The sequence below is a fragment of the Nannospalax galili genome, unplaced genomic scaffold, assembly GCF_000622305.1.
Source record: "Nannospalax galili isolate Female #2095 unplaced genomic scaffold, S.galili_v1.0 scaffold173, whole genome shotgun sequence".
NCBI lineage: Eukaryota > Metazoa > Chordata > Mammalia > Rodentia > Spalacidae > Nannospalax > Nannospalax galili.
This window is the reverse complement of record NW_008334442.1, coordinates 726,453-749,518: the sequence shown is the minus strand read 5'-3', so window position 1 is coordinate 749,518 and position 23,066 is coordinate 726,453. Positions and strand designations below refer to the sequence as shown.

The window sequence follows — 23,066 nt, the reverse complement described above, 5'->3', positions numbered from 1 at the left end:
AGGAGGGGGAAAGAAAGGAAAAATAGAGGGAAAGCTGAAACAGGAAATTAAAATATATTAAAGAGCTTAGCAGCTCAAAGTCAAATTAACTGGTTGCTGTCACAGCATGGTTGCTGTTTTCTCTACTACACGACCTTAATTTTCTCTTATCTCATTAACCTTCGTGTATATTTGTCCTAGATTCACATGTTATTGCTTCTACAAACAAAGAGGGCTCTACACACAATTATAAGAGGAAAAAAAGAGTAAAGCTATTTTGATCCACATTTCCACCTAAATATCTCTGGAGATTTGAATACGATCTCCTGTCAGATGTTAGAAATGTGTTAACTATATATGGAGTTTTTTCGGGAGATTGAGAATCACATTCTACTTTAAGACAACTGATTTTTTTAAAAAAAGTCTTGAGGAACAATAGTTTTCGGAAGTTCCATTACCTTAACTGTGCAGTTCTCTTAAAACTGGGATGGGCCCCAGCATATCTGGAGGCAAGTAGATGCAAAGATTTCTCCAGCACCTCTGCTAGAATCTCCTGGGCTAGCTTAGGGGGCAGTATGGTCCAGAGATCATGATGCAGAGCCCAGTAGAAGTAATGCCACATCTGGAGCGAGAAGGAGCATCTCTCCCCCTGGCAAAATCATCACACATTAAACAACAGAATCACATCTTCCAAAAATGTCAGTTTGCTTCCTATAAACCTAATTAGTTCAGGCTGAAAGGAAATAGCTGGAGAGTCTGACACACTAGATGACCAGGAAAGATTTTTGACAAGATGTTAAACATCCTATTGACAAAGGGACATATGTTTTATTTCAATTATGAGATCAGATATTCTAGTGTAAGTCCAGACCACAAGCCTTTCACCTGGCATTTTCCTGATTTACCTACTCCTGGCCTGTGGTTTAAAATGTATTTTTAAGCAATCAGCTTCACACTTGCTTCACAAGACTTGCTGGTTAATTTAAGGAAATGGATTGATTCTTTTAAAATTAAAATCTGCTTAAATTGTTAAGGAGGCATATTTTTTCTGGGACCGTTAACATGACTGAGCTAATTTTACATATCTTTCAGATTTCATACAATGAAACGAGAGGCATGAAAACCAGTGTGCATGAGGCTATAGTTACATTTATGAAACCAAGTGCGATACTTAACTATCAAAGACTTTTACATTAAGCTATTTCGGCAATGGTGTTTTAATAACAGTATTATTCTACAAGAGATACCACAGTAGTCTAATTTTACCTAATTTTCTAAAGAATAGACCATATTATTTAACATTTTTTCACAGTACTCCCAAGTGGCCAGAGTCCCATTTTTTCCTCCATTCCTCTACACACCTCTTCTATGTGCCAAATTTTCCCTGACTACAGAAGGAGACCAAACAGTGGCCCAGGCCAAGGGGAACAGGCAGGAAGGAGGAGATAGCCAGCCTCAAGGGATTTGCAAGCATTAATTAAGTGTCATGCTCTTAGGGAAGTTTGGTAGTTGTTTGGCCTCATTTTCTTCAAGCCAGATCAAAAGATTATCTAAATTAGGAAGAAGAGAATTCATTTTTCAAACTTAATCTATGTTAATATATCAAAATATAAACTAGTAAAATTTCCTATTTTATTCTTAAATATTTCCCTATGATGTTATGCTGTGCCTACTATTATATTTCTAAATACGTGTTATCTAAGCACTATCAGTGGTGGCTCTCTCCTGTCTTCTTGGCACTTGAGAAGGTGAGGTAAGGGGACTGATATGAGTTTCAAGACAGCCTGGGCTACATAACAAGTTTCAGGTAACTCTGGACTATAAAGTGGCACTGTCTCAGACAAACAAAGAAACAAAACATTCTGCTCTTCTCTTAAATCAAAAATCACTTTCTCACACAGATATTCTCCTCACATGGTATCTTCAACAGTTACTTTGATTACTGAAATCTTTTGTAGTCATGGAAATAATAATTTATACTTACTGAAATTCAAGTAATAATCATAAATGTGTAGAATTATTATTCTTTGGATAGGAAACTTGGACTCAAAATGTCACTGAAGTCAAGTTCAGACAGAAAGGGACTTTGATTAGTAGTTGCTGACTGCCTAATTAGATGTGCTAAACTGTTAAAAGAAAAAAATATATAAAATAAAGAGGAAGCAGCAATATCACACTCTCTTCTCCCAAGACTTAGGGATCATTGTGGAAGAAGGGCAGAAAGATTTTAAGAGCCAGAGGTGGTAGATGAATACAAGGAAACCAAGTTGTCTGGACACTACAGGGTACTTGCTCATATGACAGTATGCACAAGACCTATACAAGCCCAAGGCAGACAACAAACACCAACATAGATTGGGAGATGGGAAAGAAGCCCTAGTTCTAGCTGAGGCTCTGTTAACAATTGATAGATGATGGGAGAGGGAGAGTCAGTTTTCCATACTGCTGTGCTACCTGGTAGCTTGACCAGACTCCCAGGGATAGGCCTACAGCAAGGAGCATCTGGGGAACAAAGATTAGACTCGCTAGACCTTAAAAATACAAAAAGAATAATAGAGGACAAAAGTCAGGTGGGGGATAGTAAGGTGAGGGTAGAGATGAGGGAGGGGCTGAATGTGATCAAAATAAATTGTATGAAAGTCTCAAAAAAATCAATGAAAATAAGAAAGAGATGAAGCAAAATGATAACGTCATATGTTTTGTGGTGTGTTGTAAGAATCCTTGTCAAACTAAGGAGTTTTAAAGTATGATTAACTCAAAACTTCACATGTTGTTTTAAATGAAGGCCACTCTGGGCCCAGCTGACTGATTTGTGATAATTTTCTGTGGCAAGGGATGGGGGCTTGTAAAAGTGTGAGCAACAGAATTATTCATAATTCTCAAAACGCAGAAAGCCAATTTCTTCCACAGCTACCTTCTAGCACAAAGATTTCTTCTGCTCAAAATACAACATACTCATTTTAAAAACTTTTAAAAATTGTCTGTTTTTGAAAATATATTACAAAATGGTCTTTGTTCTAGAAATTCTATTTAAAATGCATACAGCTTCAATGTGTATATGGGTTTTCATTAAACTGAACAGGACTCATTTGTTTTTTTCTGACCTGTTTCCCTATTTGTTGTCATTCCAAAAGTATTCTGCTAGTAAACATCTGTTGTTTTTGCAGACCCACTATAATATAAACAGATGTGAGCTTTTGTTTAGATTATATATCAGGAAACAAGCATCTGGGCTTTATTATAGAAGCCACTCAATATTATCTTTGAACAGATAATTCTTTATTCTTTGACTATAGGAAAACAAAAGTCCCTAAAACTGAACAGATGTCAACTATACAAAAAGCTTGATTTTAAACATATAATCTCAACACCCACTCTGCTATCTGACCGGCATCTCTACAGAGTGGTCCCCAGTTCTTTGGATCCTGCAGCATGACATGTTTAGAACATAGAAACGTAGCTCTGGCTCACTTGCTATTTCAAAACACTAGCAGAGATTGTTTCCTAGCTTGTAAATTTTTTACTATTTTTCTCTACTACACTCTGCACCTGGCCATAGGTTCCTCCAAGATCTCTATCCTACCCTTCATCACCAAGCAGCTGAAGTTGCACCTCTTTCCTCTCAAAACATGCTAGTGATCCTGTTTCACAAATCAGTTGAAACAATGGCGAGAGGAGGAGAAAGGGACTCAGAAGCGAGATACAGCCATGTCAGGTACACCACTTGTCAAAACAGTTCAAAATCAATGCTATTTTTAGAAGGATCTTATTTTTGGTAAATAGAAGAGCAGTATCACTTTATTTTTTTTCTGAGCATAAATAACAACCATTAACTCTGCAATTAAATTGTAACTACTGACCATGTAAGTATATGGAAGCTACAGTACCATGTAATCAGAGGGTAACTATCTCTTTATTTCTGTCTTTGAAGCAAAAGCCTTGTCATAAGATCTAAGAACTGTGTGTTACATGGTAATTTGCTTTTAAAAAAAAAAATACTCAGTAACTACAATAACAGGTTCTCAATGCATCCACTTATTATTTACACTGTACAACTATTCTAGTTCCCAATTTTCATGAGAGGAAACAAAATATCCCTATACTGATTATCTACTAAGATGATACCTGTTCTTCACAGAGAATGCCATGCGAAATTATTCATTAGTGCCTTGACACACTGAAATGGTTTGAAACATGAGATGGCTTCATTTCTCTCTTTCTGTTTACCTCAAGGCAAGTCAGGACTCTGTGATGCTGCCAGGAGAGGGGAGACCAACACTCTCTTATCTCAGGCCACCAGCTGCATCATACCACTCTCTTTCTCACTACGACCACTACTATTTGAATTATGCTGGGTTTGGAAAAGTCTATATTGATGCTCTTGCAAAAAAGAAAAACTATCTGGGAAAGGGCTCTACAGGAGAGATGAAATGGCCTTAGAGAAAGTAGAAGTTCCTTTAAAAGAGCTTCTTATTAGCTACTCTTCTGTTGTGGCAACATTTAATATGATAACTCAGGAATAAATGGAACCATAGGAACCTTCAGTGCCAGGGAGGTGACAAGAGTGACCGTGGAATAAAAGCCCGCTGTCTTTCTCTAAGTACTCCATAGTGGTTAAGACAACCAAGAAAAATGAAAAACTATGAGCTTTAATCTAGAGGAAAGGGGGCAAGGGTAAAGATGAGTTTGGCTGATGAAAATTTTAAAACCTCGACTATCTTTTATTGAGATAGTATAAATATTTCACACTTGCATGAAATTAATTTCAAATATTATATGATCAACATATAATCTGTGGGATTCAGTGGAAGAGAAATTAATGAAGCCTGAGTGAGTAATTTTAATTAATTCTCAGTTTGGTTGTGTTGAGGATTACTAGGCTTTAATTTGGTAGATATTTGGGGATTCAAAACCTGAGCAAGGCATAAAATGATCAGCTGGGTGTTACAGTGTACTCAGAAGAATGAGAAAGAAAAAATAGGTATAAAGCATAAAGCTGCTCAATAAAAATTATTTATTAAACAAAGGTAAAATACATAGTAAGAAAGCAATGCAAGGATACCTGTAACTGGTTCCCTTGGAAGAAATACAAAGCTTTCAGCATTTTGCTATTGTTATCGCTGAGTTTTCATTGTATCTCATTATATTCCAATTCACATAGTGTTGCAACATTGCAACTCAAATTAAGCTATTTTTACTTTTAAGCAGAAGGAGAGTTCTGATGTCTAATTTATTTCAGGTTTATAAAGACACTGTTTTTCCTAAGCACAAATTCAATATTTAAAAAATATTATCCTAACAGCCTTCGTGTGTTAGTAATGCCAAGCTCATGTTTCTAATTAGCCAGAAAGCAGGTAGGCAGTAAAACATATTTGTGTAAAAAGGAGGGATAGTAAACTTAACTTCACACCTCATAAAAAGCTTTGTAGTCATCCCAGTGGTGGCTCTCAGCATCCTGTAAAATGCTTGTTGCACAAACTCTGACGCAGTAGTCCGTAACCTGAAACTGCAGAGTGTTGATGAATTCCTGATATCGTTGGACAGGCACCAGGAATATGGGTCTGTTCAGGGGGAATGATCAAAGAGACAGAGATTTAAGGTCTGTGCAGTAGGAGGTAACAATCTCCAGCACTACAAATGGTTTTGATTATTAGATATCAATCACTCATTTCCTCCTAATGCTGAAGCCTGCATCCACATTCACTTTCCAAAAAGAAAAGAAGGATGGAAAAAAATTTAAAAAGCTGGGTCTTTGTTTTGCAAGTCCTTTGAAAACGTACATCTGCTGTTCTACAAATATGCACTTCAACTTGAGACAAATTGCATTGTCAATACATCATTCAAAACTAAAAGTATTCTTTGTAAGCCTATTATTAGAGATCAGTGCATTATTTAGGCATTAAGTTATCATTATTACTGGAGAACAACATGCACTTGTCAGAAGCAACTTTTATAAAGCCATCACACATCCCACAAACATACTCTTTTTATTTAAAAAAATTGTAATTTTGTATATGTCAATTATCTCATAAGCTGTTTTAAAATAGTCTACTGAAATAAAGTGATTTCTGGCATATTTTGTTTATAAATACAAGTATGAATCATAACATCTGACTACTTATGAGAATTAAAGAAATAACAGAGCTGTATCCTACGTCAAGCCAAATTCATTTTTCTTTATCTTATGCCATTTATATTACACTTGCTTCTTTCATAACTAAGCGTCTGTGGAGGCTGAAGAAAGGAAATCGATTTTTGGGTTGCGATGGAGTGACCAGTCCACATACTCCCTCAAGGGGCCATGGTAAGTTCTGGAAAATTCAAGTGTAACTGGAAAGACTACATGATAGTACCCATGACAATTTTTATCTCTATACAGAAAACATATTGTATTTTTAGACTACTAGTACATGAGAATTAAGATTGGCAGATGCTTCCTTCTCAAATATTATGGATAGTTTATTACTAAATAGATGTCCTGCAATATGTTTACAGTAGTCTCCAGGATAGATTTAAATACATTTATTCACTATGGCAGTTCCTAACAGCCTGTTAACTTAGAAGCAAAGGAGAGAGAGAAATATTTCACAAATGTTGGTGTGGGGGACAAAAGCAACGCTAATTTCTCATTTCTAGGTGGTCTAAATATAACGTGCCTTATAGAAAGCAAAGGGTAAAATTTAGTCATGTCATAGCAGCATGCAAAAATGCAGAATATGGTTATCCTCTTTTAAGCATGTCATTTGAGATTAATCTTTTTACTATCCTTGTGTTTAATTTAATATATCCCATGTTCCACCTTTTAAACATTTCCTAGTCAGGAGGCTTGGAGGGTTAGCTCAGTGGTTAAGAGCACTGGCTGCACTTGCAGAGGACCTAGGTTTGATTCCCAGCACCCACATGGTGGGTAACAACTATTCATAACTCCAGTTCCAGGAGATCCAACGTCCTCTTCTGACCTCTGCTGGCATTGCACTGTGCACTCACACACATACAGGCAATACACTCAAACACATAATATAAATAAAAATAATAAATAAAATATATTAAAATTTCCTATTCAGAAATAAGAAAATAATCCACCATATTATTATTTTCTCCTCAATTATCATCCACCTTTTACTTTTGGGAGTTCTGATGAGTGTGTTATCTCTAAGTATGGTATTCAATGTAATTTAAAAGACACTCACTTTTTAGCTGTCTCTTTCAACAAATTATCATATCGCATGAAATGCTGGGAGACATACACTGCGGTGGAGAGGAGGATGTGCAGGTTTTTTAGGGGTGCTCTGGAAGGAACCTCCTTGCCTCTCTCTTGCAGTCTTTCCAGGACAGCTGTTGCCACTTTATAACAGGCCTCAACCCAGTTTGCTCTAATTTCCTGAAAAGAATCTTCTCTGCATGCCAGGGCCAGTGGAAGCATTGTGTCAAGTTTTTCCATGATGTCAGAACAAAACTAGGGAGAAATAAATGTGGCACTGCATTATTTGTATTGTGACAGAACCATGTAATTTATGTACAGTGGAGCCAAATTCCTAAATAATGAATTTGGCATCAAGCATAAATATAATGATGCAGCTTTATAACAATCAATTTCTCAGTTGTAGAAAGTTAAATGTTTCACGTCAAATAAGGAAATACCAAAATGATGCCTCTTTCTATACAACCCTCAAACCTTACGCTTACCAGACAGACATTATGAAAAACTCATGAGTCATCTTCACATGACAATACCTTTACTTGTTAATAGAACTCAAAAGAATATGTATCCTTGATATTAATTTTGTTACTTTTGAATTTACCCTAATTTTCTTCTAAGTTTCCATAGATTTTTTTAACTAAAGAGTACATATAAATATCAGTTTGGTTTAAAGAATCTAGAAGAAACAATCTCACATGCCTCTTCTCAGCCAGGTGCCAGCAATTTTAAGAAGTGATATGCCTGCTTTTTACTATTTAATATGTAGCTGTTCCTTTTAATAGAGAGGGGCTGAGGTAGGCACAGCCTGCCTCCATATCTGATTAACCAACAGAGCTCCCTAGGGAATGTTCTGGAGCCTCAGGGTGACAAAGAATGAGGCCATCCTTAGGGACTCGTGGGAACATCCCCATCATAGTTTGCTGTATTCCCTGTGGACTTAATGCAGAGTAACTGTTTATCTACTTTATATTCCTTCAAGAAGTTCTATGACTCCCCAAATGCTCATGACATAGATTGCTCATTTAAGTGAAAAGAACTTAAAACTGCCCAAACCAGGACAAGAAAAAGTATCTCCTTTAAACACCCCAAAATTCTGGAGTCATTCCAAGGCACAGCCCAAACAGGCAGCTTTTCAGTGTTTCCTTGTCCTTCTGATGTCACAGACCCTCTTTGGGGTTGTGTCAGACTAATGTGGTAAAGTGTTAGCAAGAGGCATAAGTTCTTTTAGGTAGCACTAGGCTCTGGACACCAGAGAAGAAAACTGGCTGTGGGTCAGGTATGAGGTACTTTCGAAAAGACTCCACCATTTGATTTATAGGTTGTTGTTAACAATTCCTATATTTAAAAAGAAAAAGAAAAAAATAAGTAAAACTAATCACACGATACCTGCCAGCAGTTAGAAGGAATTTCATTTGATACCTGCCTTTGCAACTTTCTTTGGTTGTTCCTCCTCAGGAAGCATGTGGTCATCTTGCCAAACTTGCTGGACATTTACGAGGAGCATGGCATAGCTCACAGCGGAGGTCCTTTCTGTCTGTTCCTGTTGGAGGACTTTTGTGGAAAAGTCTTCAACTGCTGCTATTATGCAGTGTGCCACGGGAAGAGACACTTCTTTAAATGCATTTCTCCAATCAAAATCTAGTGAAGTTGCCTGGAATATACATGTATATAAAGTAGGATTCATATTTTAACTTCACAACAAATGTCTCTGTTGTTATAGATATAAAACCATTGCCTTCATTCAACATATTGAATAAAGATGGGTAAAAGCTACTCTTACAACCTGAATAATATTACTTTGTGAATGAAGCAATATACAAAAACATGTACATTCTTTACACACAGTAATATACTGTCATTTCATTTTAATTCCTCAGTGGATTTAATCAAAAACTCTTTTCAAAATTTAATCTTTTAAATATAGTTCAATAAAATCGTCTTTAACGAGAGCTGAAAGCCACACTTACAACCTATCACATGAAACAACCTTTAAACTCAATATATTTAATAAAGTTTAAATTAGATTTTTATAGTCTTTTTACAGTTTATTGTTAACAAGAATTGCAACATAAGACAGCACTTAATATTCAATCTTTGATTTCTCCTTTAATCTCAGAAATCCACACAAGTTAAAATGGAAAACAGCAATAAAGTAAATTTCTCAGAGAAAACACACTGCTGTACCTTTCTAGATTTTTATTTACTAAGAATTTTATTGTTTCTTCCTTCACAAAATGGTAGGCACTACTAGTTTCATTCCAAGACATGAGAAACTGATGTGATCTACCTTGCTCTATGTTAGAGGAGCAGAGGGGCACCACTAATGTGGTAATCTCCATTGCTTTTTGTCTTTTGTTCTATGTCTCATATGGAAATATATTTGTGAAAGTATATATGCCCCAAATTCCCTCATGTTCTCTAAAGTACTTAAATCATGTGTAGTAAACAGACTGAATCTATGTTTAGAATTCAATTGTGTTTCAGTGAAACTTTGTCTGTGGTAACATGTCACTCTAACTTTAGAAGACCCTGGGTTTGGGGCTGGACAAATGGTTCAGCAAGTGAGTGTCTACAGCTCTTGCAGAGAACTGGAGTTTAGTTCCCAGGACCAAGGTTTGGTGGCTCACAAACACCTGTAACCCAAGTTCCAAGAGCTCCAATGCCCTCCTCTGGTCTCCAAAGGAACCTGTATGCATGTGCACATATTCCCAACACACACACACACACACACACACACACACACACACACACACCAAAAAACAAAATCAATCTTCTTCAAAGACTCTGGACTCTATATCCCTGACTGAATTTATCATTTTCTTGATCTCAGAATGTTTTAAAATATTCTATTTAGGCCTGGGTAAGTTTGGCTGCTGCACCCACTGTGCCTTAACTCCCCAGCCTCATTCACCCTTCCAGCTGCCCTGCCCCATCTCTTCTCCTAGCAGGGGGACTGTCACATTTCCTGCCTTGGCACTCCAGACCTCAGGACTGACCTCTTGTCCGTTTGCAAACACTCTACTGCTTCCTGATTCTTTGTATCCAGACCAACCCAATTCCAACCTCTAGTCCCCACCTCCCTTTGTATCTCTGGGCAGCCCAGCCCCACAGCTTCCAGGAGCCAGCAGCTTGCCTGGGTAACTTTGGATGTGTCCACTGCACCTTGACTCCTCCAGCCTCATTCACCCTCCCAGCTCCACCACCCCAACTCTCCTACTAGCAGGGGCTCTGGCCTATCTCTTGTCGTGATACCCCAGACCCATGGACTGGCCTCTTAGCCCAGAATCCCTACTACTACTTCCTGATCCTTTGTGTGTGTCCAGACCAACTCAATTCCTCCCTGTAGTCCCTAGGAAACCTCGGGCCTCTTCTCTGCATCACCTCCCTTTACATGCCTGCAGGCCAGCATCTTTCCTGGGCCCTGCTCCTGGGCCAGCCCAGCCCTCAAATTCCTGAGGCCAGCTTCTTTCCTGGAGGGATCCAGACCTTAGGAGAAAGCCTGAGAGCATCTGTTCCTCATCCGACTTGGGCCTCTGTGGGAACTAGTGAGAAGCAAGATGAAAGCAATTTGGCTACTCCAATATAAAATCAAAAGAGAGAACCTGAAGCCTAGACAAAACAGCTTTTCATGCCCAACAGGTAAACCACAAAAGCACATAAAGTGAACAAAAAGAAGCAGACCTAAATTCAACAAATGAAGGCGTGAGTCTCACATAAGAACCAGAATCTACAAAAGAAATCCACAAGTCAAAGTCACAGAGGAAAAAATAATAACATGAAAAATCAAAATAATATATCCCCCCCGCCAAGTACCATCAGTCCTCTAGAGGAGTACAATGAGAACCCTCTAGAGATAACACAGGACATGGAACTCAAAAGAACAATTATAAACATGATAAAAGAATTCAGTGAATTTAAAGAACACACAAACAAAGAAATCAAAGAACTGAAAGAAGATAGGGGTAAACTTCAAATGAATTCAGAAAAGAATTAGAAATATTGAAGAATACTCAGGCTGAAATGAAGAAGGAAGTGAATCACTGGGTAAACAAATTAGAAATTACAAGAGAAAGCCTCACTACTAGGATGAATGAAATGTAAAACAGAATACCAAGACTGGAAGAGAAAGTGGACAAATTAGACCACTCAAGCAAAGATTATGAACATGAATGGAATACACATGACTTGTGTGACACCATAAAAAGACCAAACTTACAAATCATAGGCATACAGAAAGGAGAAGGAGCTCAGGATAATGGTTTGGACCAGATCTTCAACAGGATTGTAGAAGAAAATTTCCCAAAATTAAAGAAAGACATGCCCATACAAATACAACAAGAATACACAACACCAAATAGGCAGGACCAGAAAAGAAACTCTACATGGCACATGATAGTAAAAACACTAAATGTATAGAACGAAGAGAGAATACTGAAAGCTGCAAAAAAACCCCAACAAGTCACATATAAAGGAAAACCCATCAGAATTACAGCTGACTTTTCAGGGCAAACTATGAAAGCCAGAAGAGTCTGGACCAAAGTATTCCCAGTTTTAAATGACCACAGATGCCAACCCAGAATACTATACGCAGCCAAAATGTCTATTATAGTCAAAGGGGAAAGAAAAATCTTCCATGACATAAATAGGCTGAACGAATTCACGTCCATAAAACCAGCCCTTCAGAGAGTTCTTGAAGCAATAACAAGAGCTGAAGAAAGGAAGCACTATACCCAAGGTGTTATGGAAAGAAACTTAATGAAGGTGTAACTATGGAAATGCACAGTTACACCAAGAATGTGAACAAAAATAGAAATGACAGGAATCAATACACATCTTTCATTAGTAACTTTATCAATGGACTGAACACCCCAGTCAAAAGACACAAACTACTTGAATGGATTAAGAAACAAAACCTGAGCAGGGCATGGTGGTGCACACCTGTAAACCCAGCAATCAGGAGGTAGAGGGAGCCAGATCTCTGTGAGTTCAAGGCCACCCTGGTCTACAAAGTGAGTTCCAAGGCCAGCTGGGGCTACAGGGAGATGCTGTTTCAAAAAAGAAAGAAAGAAAGAAAAGAAAGAAAGAAACAAAAAAGGAACAATAAACCAAGAAGATATTACAATCATGAACATATATTCATCAAACTCTGGTATACCCAACTTCATAAAAACAGTACTACAGGACTTTAAGACCGACATTAATTCCAAATCATTAACAATGGGGGATTTCAAGACTCCATTGTCTCCATTAGCTAGGTCAAAAGGACAGAGAACTAACAGAGACATGTAAATTAAACAACACCATACATCCAATGGGCCTAACAGGCATCTACCAAATATTCCACCCAAGCACCAAAGAATATACTTACTATTCAGTGCCCCATAGAACTTTCTCCAAAATCGACCACATAGTGGGGCACAAAACAAACCTCAACAAATACAAAAAGATTGAAACAATTCTATGCATTCTATCAGACTGCAATGCAATAAAGCTTAAAATCAACACTGGAAGAAACCCTAGTAACTACATGAACATACAGAGATTAACACACTCCTGAATGATGAATGGGTCAAAGGAGAAATTAAGAAAGAAATAAAAGTATTCCTGGAAGTAAATGAAAAGGACAATACAACACACACACACACACACACACACACACACACACACACACACAAAAACCCCTCTGGGACATGTTGAAAGTAATCCTTAAAGGGAACTTTATAACTCTAAGTGCCTATTTCAAAAAATTAGGAAGAACACAAATAAATGACTAAACATTGCAAGTCAAGACACTTGAAAAGCAACACCAAATGAAGCCCAAATCCAGCAGACAAGAAGAAATAATAAAAATCAGAGCAGAAATTAATGAACTAGAAACAAAGAAAACAGTACAAAGAATCAACAAATCCAAGAGCTGGTTCTTTGAAAAGATAAACAAGATTGACAGACTGCTAGCCCAGTTAACCAAAAGAAAGAAAGAGCACCTCCAAATCAACAAAATCAGAGATTAAAGGGGAAACATCACAACAGACACCAAAATGATCCAGAAAACTATAAGGGAATACTTTAAAAACCTATATGCTACTAAATTCGAAAATCTAAAAGAAATGGATGCATATCTAAAGGCATGGGAACCACCAAAACTAAACCAAGAAGAGATTAACAGCTTAAACAGACCCATATCACAAAAAGAAATTGAAACAGTAATACAAAACCTCCCGACTAAAAAAAGCCCAGGACCAGAAGGATTTACAGCAGAATTCTATCAGACATTTAAAGAAGATCTCCATCCAATACTTCTTAATTTATTCAAAAAGATAGGAATGGAGGGAGAACATCCAAATTTCTTCTATAAAGCCAGCATCACTCTAATACCAAAGCCAGGTAAAGATACAGCCATAAAAGAAAACTATAGACCCATATTCTTAATGAGCATAGATACAAATACTCTCAACAAAATACTTGAGAACCTCATACAGACACACATCAAAAAGATCATCCACCATGATCAAGTTGGCTTTATTTCAAAGACACAGGCATGGTTCAATATATGTAGTCAATAAACATCATAAATCATATAAGTAGACTCAAAGACAAGAACCACATTGTCATCTCAATAGATGCAGAGAAGGCCTTTGACAAAATTCAACATACATTATGTTCAAAGTCCTAGAGAGAATTGGACTGGAGGGAACATACCTCAACATAATTAAAGCCATATACAACAAACCCACAACCAACACCATTCTAAATGGAGAAAAACTGGAAGCATTCCCATTAAAATCAGAAATCAAGCAAGGCTGTCCACTGTCTCCACTCCTTTTTAACATAGTGCTGGAAACTCTTGCAAAAGCAATAAGACTAGAGAAGAAAATTAAAGGAATAATAATTGGAAAAGAAGAGATCAAATTATCTCTTTTTGCAGATGATATGATATTATATTGAAGAGATGCCAAAAATTCCATGAGAAAACTCCTAGAAATTATTAACATGTTCAGTAAAGTGGCAGGTTACAAAATTAATCTAAGAAAGTCTGTAGCCTTTCTACATACCGACAACAAGCAACCAGAGAAAGAGCACATGAAACACTTTCACAATAGCAGAAAAATATATATATAAATATATATGTATGTATGTATCACAGAATAAGAGGGACCTCCCATGCTTATGGACTAGAAGAATTAATATTGTGAAAATGACCATCCTATCAAAAGCCATTTATAGATTCAATGCAATGCCAATCAAAATCCCCATTTCATTCTTCACAGAGTTGGAAAAAAAACATTCTAAGATTCATATGGAAGCACAAAACACCTTGGATAGCCAAAGCAACCCTGAGCACTAAGGGCAGGGCTGGGGGCACTACTATACCATACTTTAAACTATTTTACAGAGCTATAGTAATAAAAACAACAAGCTACAGGCACAAAAATAGACCTGTAGAACACTGGAACAAAATTGAAGACACAAATATGAGTACATGCAATTTCAGCCACCTGATATTTGAAAAGGGGGCCAAGAACATTCACTGGTGGAAAGACAGCATGTTCATCAAATGGTGCTGGCAAAACTGGATCTCCACGTGTAGAAGAATAAAACTAAACCCTTATCTTTCACCTTGCACAAAAGTCAATTCCAAATAGATCAAAGACCTCAATGTGAAGCCTGAAACTCTGAAACTGTTAGAAGAAAACATTGGCAAAAACCTACAAGATATTGGTGTAGGAAAGGATTTTCTAAATCTGACATCAATTGCTCAGGAAACAAGGTCAAGAATCAACGAAAAACTTCTGTACATCAAAAGACACAACCAAGGAAGTGAAGAAAAAACCCACAAAATGGGAGAAAATCTTTACCAGTGACACATCTGACAGACGTTTAACATCCAGAATATATTATGAACTCAAAAAACAAAGAATCAAGAAAGGAAATAACCGATAAAAAGATGGACTAAGGAACTGAACAGAGTTCTCAAAAGAAGAAATAATGATGGCTAAGAAGCATCTTAAAATGTGTTCAACATCACTAGTAATTAGGGAAATGCAAATTAAGACCACTTTAAGATTTCACCTTACCCCAATCAGACTGGCTAAGATCAAGAGAACAAATGATACCAAATTTTGGAGAGGATGTGGGGAAAGGGGAACACTCATCCACTGCTGGTGTGACTGCAAACTTGTTCAACTTGTTCAACTCCTATGGAAAGCAGTGTGGAGAACTCTTAAAAACTACAAATGAACCTACCATTTGACCTAGTTATACCACTCCTTTGTATATACCCAAAGAACTCATCCTATTGCAGAGGCACTTGTATACATATATGTTTGCTGCTGCTCTTTTCACAATAGCTAAGAGATGGAAGCAACCTAAGTGTCCCTCAACCGATGAGTGGATAATGAAAATATGGTTCATTTAAACAATGGAGTTTTACTCAGTAGTAAATAAAGATTAAATCATGAAATTTGCAGGTAAATGGATGGAACTAGAGACTGTTATACTAACTGAAGTAACAGAGACTCAGGGGGAAAAAAAACCCTGACATATGTTCTCCCTCATATGTGGATCCTAGGATCCTAGCACCAAATCCTTATGAGTATGTATCCAGACCTAAGTATAGGTACCAGGATAATGAAAAGGAACCAGGGAGGTAAAGGAAAAGAAAGAATCTGAAAGAGAAGAACAGTAGGACACAGGCATTAATAAGGGAAATATGGATAAAAATGGGGTTATTTTGAGGGGACGGAGGAGGGAGGGTTATACAAGAAACCTTGGGGTAAAGGGAAAGAAGGAGCTCAAGAGAGGTGGGACCATAGGAGAAGGCTATTATTAAGGGAGAAATGGGAAAAATGGGGGCACTTTAAATGGGGAAAAAAGGTGGAAGTGTTAGACAATGTGAGAGATAAATAATGCCTAGCTGGTTTTTAAAAAACCACAGGGAACCATATTAATCAAACAACCTACTGACCAGTTATACATACAACTACCTCAAGGAATATAATACATGTCTAGGCAAGGTTTATATGAGAATGTTTGGTCTTTGCCCAAGGTTTATCTACATAGCACATGGTAACTAAAAGCACCAGACTGGTGGAACTAACCTTCTTGGATGTCTAACAGCCACACTTTGAGGCCTACACTAATTTGGTCAGAGAGACACAAAGGACAGGTTTTGTTTCTTGCCCTCCTAGGTCATAAAAGCACCAGGAGACTATGAGCATCTCTCAAAAAGTTCCTGTAACTGTGGCGTGTCACCTGTCCTCTTGATCAAGGAGGCCATGGAGACCCCACCAAATGGACATGAACCAGTGTCCAGTCTACAAAGAGGAGGGTCAACACAGAGGAAACATTTCCTCCATGCTTCCAAGTGAAGCCAGTCCCGGTTGAGAAGGACACTTGACTTATCTTCACAAAGATGGAACTGGTAAAAAAAAGGAGCCAGGGGCTCCTTCCAAGCCCATGTGACCCCTGAGGAGCAGATCCTCAAATGATCTTAAGAGTAAAAATAAATAGATTTATCAACTGTATGGTAAACACCCAAAAGGAAAGCATAACCAAAGATTAAAGGGATCAACATAATTCTTTAAGAGTCCATGTGTATAGCTAAAAGCTACATAACAAGAAACAATGCCAGAGAGGAGGCACCTTCCTTTGAGTTGTTTGCCAGGGTGCCCAAGAGACTCCCAGACAGTAACCCAGTATAGAACTGGAAAAATGAACAGCAGATCCCAATCTTATCTAAAGGAATATTGACAACTGATTGCTGCTAGATGAGGAAGAGCTGATCTTCCTAAAACAAGGAATTCTAGACAGGATGACTAGATTCAGCAGATGGACAAGCACTGGAGAATGGCCGGGGGTGCCAACAACACAGTGGGTACTAACAGGGATTACAGAGTATATGGGCTGGGGGGGGGCGGAGACTATGGGAGGGTGCCATTTGGGAAGTGGGTATATAGATGAATAAGACTGTTTGGGATGTTCTGTATGAAATATACACAGAAAACAATCAACAAATGAAAAAAAAAAAGACATATTTGAGGAAGAAGCATAAAAATTTGCTCCATGTTAATTAGTAGAGGTGGAACACATTACCATTGAAATCTACCTGGTAATTTTTATGTCCATGTTCAGGTGATCTCAGAAAGTAATGGACTGAGACTAGTAATAATCAGATTCATAGAGATTAGAGACACGTGTGCAAACATCTTAGTAGAATTAAAAATGAGTGTGCCTGAAACAGTATATTTTAGTATGAAATGGAGATCTTTTTTAAAAGTTAAAACCTCATTCAATTTTACATGTTATAGGGTTTATACTGAGTTTAATACTGTATGACTGTATTAATTCAACTGTGATCCTAAAAATTTACAGCCAATATTGAAAGAGATGCATCTTTGCGCTGGAAATTGTTATTGAATATGTTAATGCTGTAATTAAATGCTTCTTCTAATCATGTGGTTATTAAATAATTTTTTAAAAAATAAATATATTTATTATTTTTATGTGTATGAGTGTATTACCTGCATGTATGTAAGTATACCCATGTCATGCACTGCCCATGGAGGTCAGAAGAGGGTGTTGGATCCCCTGGAACTGAAATCACAGATAGTTGTTACCTGCCATGTGGGTGCTGAGAATCGAACCCAGGTCCTCTGCAAAATCAGCCCCTCAGAATGTTTTAGTAGAAAAATAGAGTTGAACAAGATGTTTTATATGGGCCTTTTCAGACTAAAATTACTGTGATTAGGGCAGGCAAGATGACCATATGGATAAAAATAGTGGGTAAAAGTGTTAGCATATAAGTCTGATGAATTAAATTTGATGCCTTCATCATTGATAGAAGGATAGAACCAACTCCTGAAATTTGGCCTCTGACCTCCTCAGCACACCATGGCATGTATGTGCTTGCCACATTTAAACACACAGCATACACATACAAACATAATAATAAAGAAGAATAAATCAACTTTTAAGTTACTGAGATTATAATCATTAGCCTAATTTTGTTGTCTTTATATCAAATTTGGCATCAGTTCCATATATTTATATTTATTTGTATATGAAATTATATAGAAAATAATGAAGATGAATTATTTTCTAGAGCTAAATTCCAGGAGAACACAACTCTATAGTCAGAACAAAAAAGGCTCTTACTCTTACTATAGTCATAATGTAACTGAACTTTCCTGCTAAAGTTTATTTGAACCTTTAGCAACATACAGCCTGAAACCGATCTCTGGTCTTATACTTGAATACAATTAGCCAATAATTGAATCTACTAAGTTTACAGAATCTCGTTGTTTATAAGTGAAATGTTAAAGGTTAATTATAGTCTGTGGTATAAATAACATTAATTCCTTGGAATGAATTTATGATAAAAATATGAAAGGGAACCTATCTCTGTAAAAATGAAAATAAACAAGCAAAATCCCTGATTTGTTTGTTGTTTCTCTCTCAGAGCACGTCTATTCATTAAAGTATTTAATTCATCCAAGGAAACATGTTTGGTAAAAAGTGTCACTGATTGTAGTGGCTATAGTGACTGTCTCTTTCTCTGTATCTGTGTGTGTCTCTCTCTGTTTCTATCTCTCTACATAGTGATCACTTTTTCCTATGATAATTAATGTGACTATAATATTATGTTCAATATGAATTTCCATTCCAAATATGAGAATAGCAGCTCTTAAAAAGAAAACTGAAAACCTCCACTCACTGAAAACTTTTGAAAGTATATTTGTTTTCATAAAGATTGCTTATTTCTTACTCTTCCTAGTTGATATTTGGCAACATACCTATTCCAGTAAAAAGTTAAAATAAAAAAACATTTGTTAGTTGATACAAAAATACAAGAGGGAATCGAGTGGCTTTCTTTTCTGTGCAACAAGTAAGGATCTGTTAATTCCAATTTTCCTCTACCTCATGCTAATTTCCAGTTCTAAATTTGTTTTTTCGTCAAAGCACAGTCTTTAACTTTGAATTCTCCTCAATATTTTGCTTGCTTTCTAGGCTAAGAAAGTCTTACAACTATGCGTTCTTCTACCTTTAAAATTATTTATACAGTGGTATTTACTCAGGATTAATTGAGAAAACAGAAACTACTCAAGGTATTTCAAAAGAAAGAGATTACCATAGAATATTGGTTACTATTATAGTTTGAATGTGAAATGTCCCCCTGCAGGCTCATGTGTCTACACACTTGCCCCCAGCTGGTGGTAGTGTTTTGGGAAGCTGGTGAAACTTCAGGAGGTAGGGCAGCCTCAGAGGAAGAAGCTCACTGGGATTCTTCCCTTGGGGTCTGTTATCTTTGGATGCTTCCTGTCCCACTCTGCTTCCTGTTGGCTACCTTGAGGTAAGCAGCCACCTGAGGCTCCTGCAGACTCTGCTGAGCTGCTGCTTTCTCCTTCCCTCATGATGGACTGAAATCTGAAACCATAAACTGAAACAAATCTTTCCTTCTTTAAGCTGCTTCTATCAGATATTTTGTTGTGATGATGCACAAGTAACTAACAGTTGTCTAGGTGATGGACAGTTCCAGAAACCAAATGCTGACACTGAAGCACAACACAGCAGAAAGTCACAACCACTCCTAGAGATGGGAGAAACGATGAAAGTGTGCTTTGGGAAACTGAATCCTGGGGCTGCCTAAGGAAGCTAAAAGCAAGGCTGAGCTACCAGGTAGAACTGGTATCAAGCATGGCCATGTGGCCAGAGCAGGGCTGGGGGGCAGGGGTGTGTGTAAAGAGACATAGCAATAATGAAAGGCTCACTGAGGTGAAGAAGGGAAATCCTGGTTTTTCTCTGAAACTCCTACACTCCAAAGTTTCAGTGCCTTTAATTGTGCAGACCTTCCCAGAATCCAGAAAACAATGCAGCCTGGAAGATGTGATTCTGTACAACACAGAACAGAGTATGAGAGAACAAACTTTCGTGCCCTTTCCTTTTATAATCATTATTTTACGCTTTCAACAATTCTCTATAGCTCACATTCTCAAAAGTACAGACCCTGGGTCAAGATGGGAACTAAGATTTCTTGACTTCCATTTTTGTAACTCTTTCATGTGCAAGAGAAGAGTAGCCTTAAAAACTTACTTTTTTACTTGTTAGTTTATATTATTTATACAAAATAATGGGTTTTGTTATGACAATTTCGTGCATGTACACATTATATTTTGACTGTCCTTCACCCTCCCTTAACCCCTCCCTCACCTCACTTTCTAGTCCTCTTTCACTACAGTTAGGCCCCCTCTGCCTTCATCTCTTTTCTTATTTAAACCAGAATCCACATAGAAAAGAAAACATGTATTTGTCTTTCTTATTTTTTCCTTATTTAAATCTTGCTTTTTTCACTTAATATGATAATCTGTAGTTCAATACAAACTGAGTCAATAAACAGCAACAAAAGACCAGGTCAAACTGTCCTTTTATAATCTTTATTTTCTCACTTTCAACAACTCTGTATCTACTATGCATACACATCATTTTGTTTTTCTTTATGGGTGAATAACTTAATTGTGTATATGTATCACATTTTCTTTACCCATTTCTCCTGAGGGTTGCCTAGACTGACTGTATAAGTTGGCTATTGTGACTAGTGCCACAGTGAAAATGGATGAGCAGTTGCCTCCATTGTATGCTGACTTAGGAACCAAGAGTGGGATGGCAGCTTCTGACTCTAGGTCTATTTTTCTTTTGGGAGCCACCTTCATACTGATTTGCATAGTGACTTAACCACTAACAGTGTACAGGGTTCTTTTTGCTCTCGTCCTTACAGCATTTATCATTTAGTTGCTTGATAGCACTTCTGAATTTTTGCCTTAAATATCTAAGACAGTTTTCAATCATGAATTTTTGGGGGACAAAGGGAAAACACGAAAATTTGGATTCAAAATGGAGTCACAGACAGTAACAATGATATTATTATATATGAATAAAAAAATCCTTTCTTACCTCTTTGCCTGGTAACAACTGCTCTGGAGGAATACTGGCTTTGTTTGCTGTAGGTTTCTCTAGGATGGCTTCTCTGTTGTATTTCTCCAATATTCCTAAGCAAAGAGAAATAATTAAATGCATAAGTATTCGTTTAGAAAGAACCAATCAAGCAAGATGAAATTAACAAATTCAGATAAATTAACTATGTGGAAAAGCTGCATACACATTAGATACAGACACTTATAAGCATACATATATGGACATGTAGAAGGTACAGTAAAGAAGAGGTACAATAATGCCAATACTACACAGGTGTATACAAGACATAGAGCTCTTTCAAACACACAACTTGATGAAAACTGTATGCCAGCTATATTTATATTTGGTATACATGCATATGTATCTCCAAAATAAAGATTGTTTTGTCCATTCACTTCATGACAACAATAAGGGAGAAGTTATGATTAGAAAACAAACATTAACTTCTTGTTAATTTCAGTGGTTAAGTTCTGTCTGGCTGGGTGGTGCAGGTTGCAATCCTAGCACCTTGAAGTCTGAAAAAGGATAGTGATTTCCAGATCAGCCTGGGCTACACAGTGAGACCCTGTATCAAAAACCAAAAGAAAAACAAAGTTACAGTCTAAGGTATCACACTTAAAAATGGGTGGGGCTGTTAACACATTTTCTTGAAAGAGAGAACAAGAATTCAGGGCTGGGGAGATGATTCAGCTGATAAAGTGCTTGCTGCATAAGCATGAGGACCTCATTTAGATGCCTAGAATCCACTTAAAATCTAGGTATATGGGGCTGGAGAGATGACTCAGTGCTTAAGAGCACTGGTTGCTCTGCCAAAGGACCTGGGTTTGGTCCCTAGTGAACACACAGCAGCTAACAACCATCTGCAACTCCAGTTCCAAGAGATCCTATGTCCTCTTCTGGCCTCTGTGGGCATTGCATGCACATGGTGCACTTACATAATACAGGAAAACACTCATACATATAAAATAAAAATAAATTAATTTAAAATTTTAAATCAGGTAAGGTGCTCCTTGCAGGGGAAGCAGACATGGGGATTCTGGGGGTTTTCTGGACAGTCAGTGTAGCTGAATTGGCAAGTACCAGATTCAGTGGTTTTGTCTCAAAATATAATGTGGTGGGCTGAGAGGCCTCAGCACATAAAAGTGCCTGCTGCCATGCCATTGATCTGAGTTCTGTTCCTGAGAGCCACATGATGGAAGGATAGAACTGACTCCAGAAAGCTTCTCTCTGGAGTTGATTCTTTCCTTCCATCCCCCATGGAGGCACATACATGCCCACACACACTAACACCCCCCGACACACACACAGATGAATAAGTATGTGTATACAGCTTATGGCTATATAACAAAAATCATAGTACCAGGCAAGGAAAACTTCCCTTTGGGTCATTGTTCAGGGTAGTCCAAGAGATTCCAAAAATAATACAGGCTATTGTCACAGTCCTTGATTACCTCCCGAAACTTGAAGGTAAGACCCCATTACTGAAGGTATAACCTACTGATACACACATGTGCATGTACATCTGCATACATGTACATACATATGAACATGTCTATACATACCTCCAAAAATAATAACAATAATAAGGAGAAAAGGACAAAACATATAGAAAACTATCAGTATATAAGGAAAGAAAATATACTCTTAGTAATCATCATCAGTGATTAATTTAAAAAATGCAAATACTGGAACAGACACTGATACACACATGTGCATGTACATCTGCATACATGTACATACATATGAACATGTCTATACATACCTCCAAAAATAATAACAATAATAAGGAGAAAAGGACAAAACATATAGAAAACTATCAGTATATAAGGAAAGAAAATATACTCTTAGTAATCATCATCAGTGATTAATTTAAAAAATGCAAATACTGGAACAGACATGAAATAATCACTAGCTTTTA

General features: G+C 37.2%; 1 protein-coding gene across 8 annotated transcripts in view; it reads right to left on the bottom strand.

Moving 5' to 3' along the window:
* The window catches only part of Kiaa0825 (KIAA0825 ortholog), a 485,775-nt gene that overhangs the window by 327,952 nt on the left and 134,757 nt on the right, over nucleotides 1-23,066 (bottom strand). For all 8 annotated transcript variants that reach the window (XM_029561734.1, XM_029561732.1, XM_029561735.1 and 5 more), the window contains 5 exons: nucleotides 21,128-21,222; nucleotides 8,604-8,831; nucleotides 7,170-7,435; nucleotides 5,390-5,540; nucleotides 438-628 (listed from right to left, as the gene is read on the bottom strand). In XM_029561734.1, coding sequence (XP_029417594.1) covers nucleotides 438-628; nucleotides 5,390-5,540; nucleotides 7,170-7,435; nucleotides 8,604-8,831; nucleotides 21,128-21,222 — 931 coding nt within the window. The remainder of the gene's footprint in view (nucleotides 1-437; nucleotides 629-5,389; nucleotides 5,541-7,169; nucleotides 7,436-8,603; nucleotides 8,832-21,127; nucleotides 21,223-23,066) is intronic.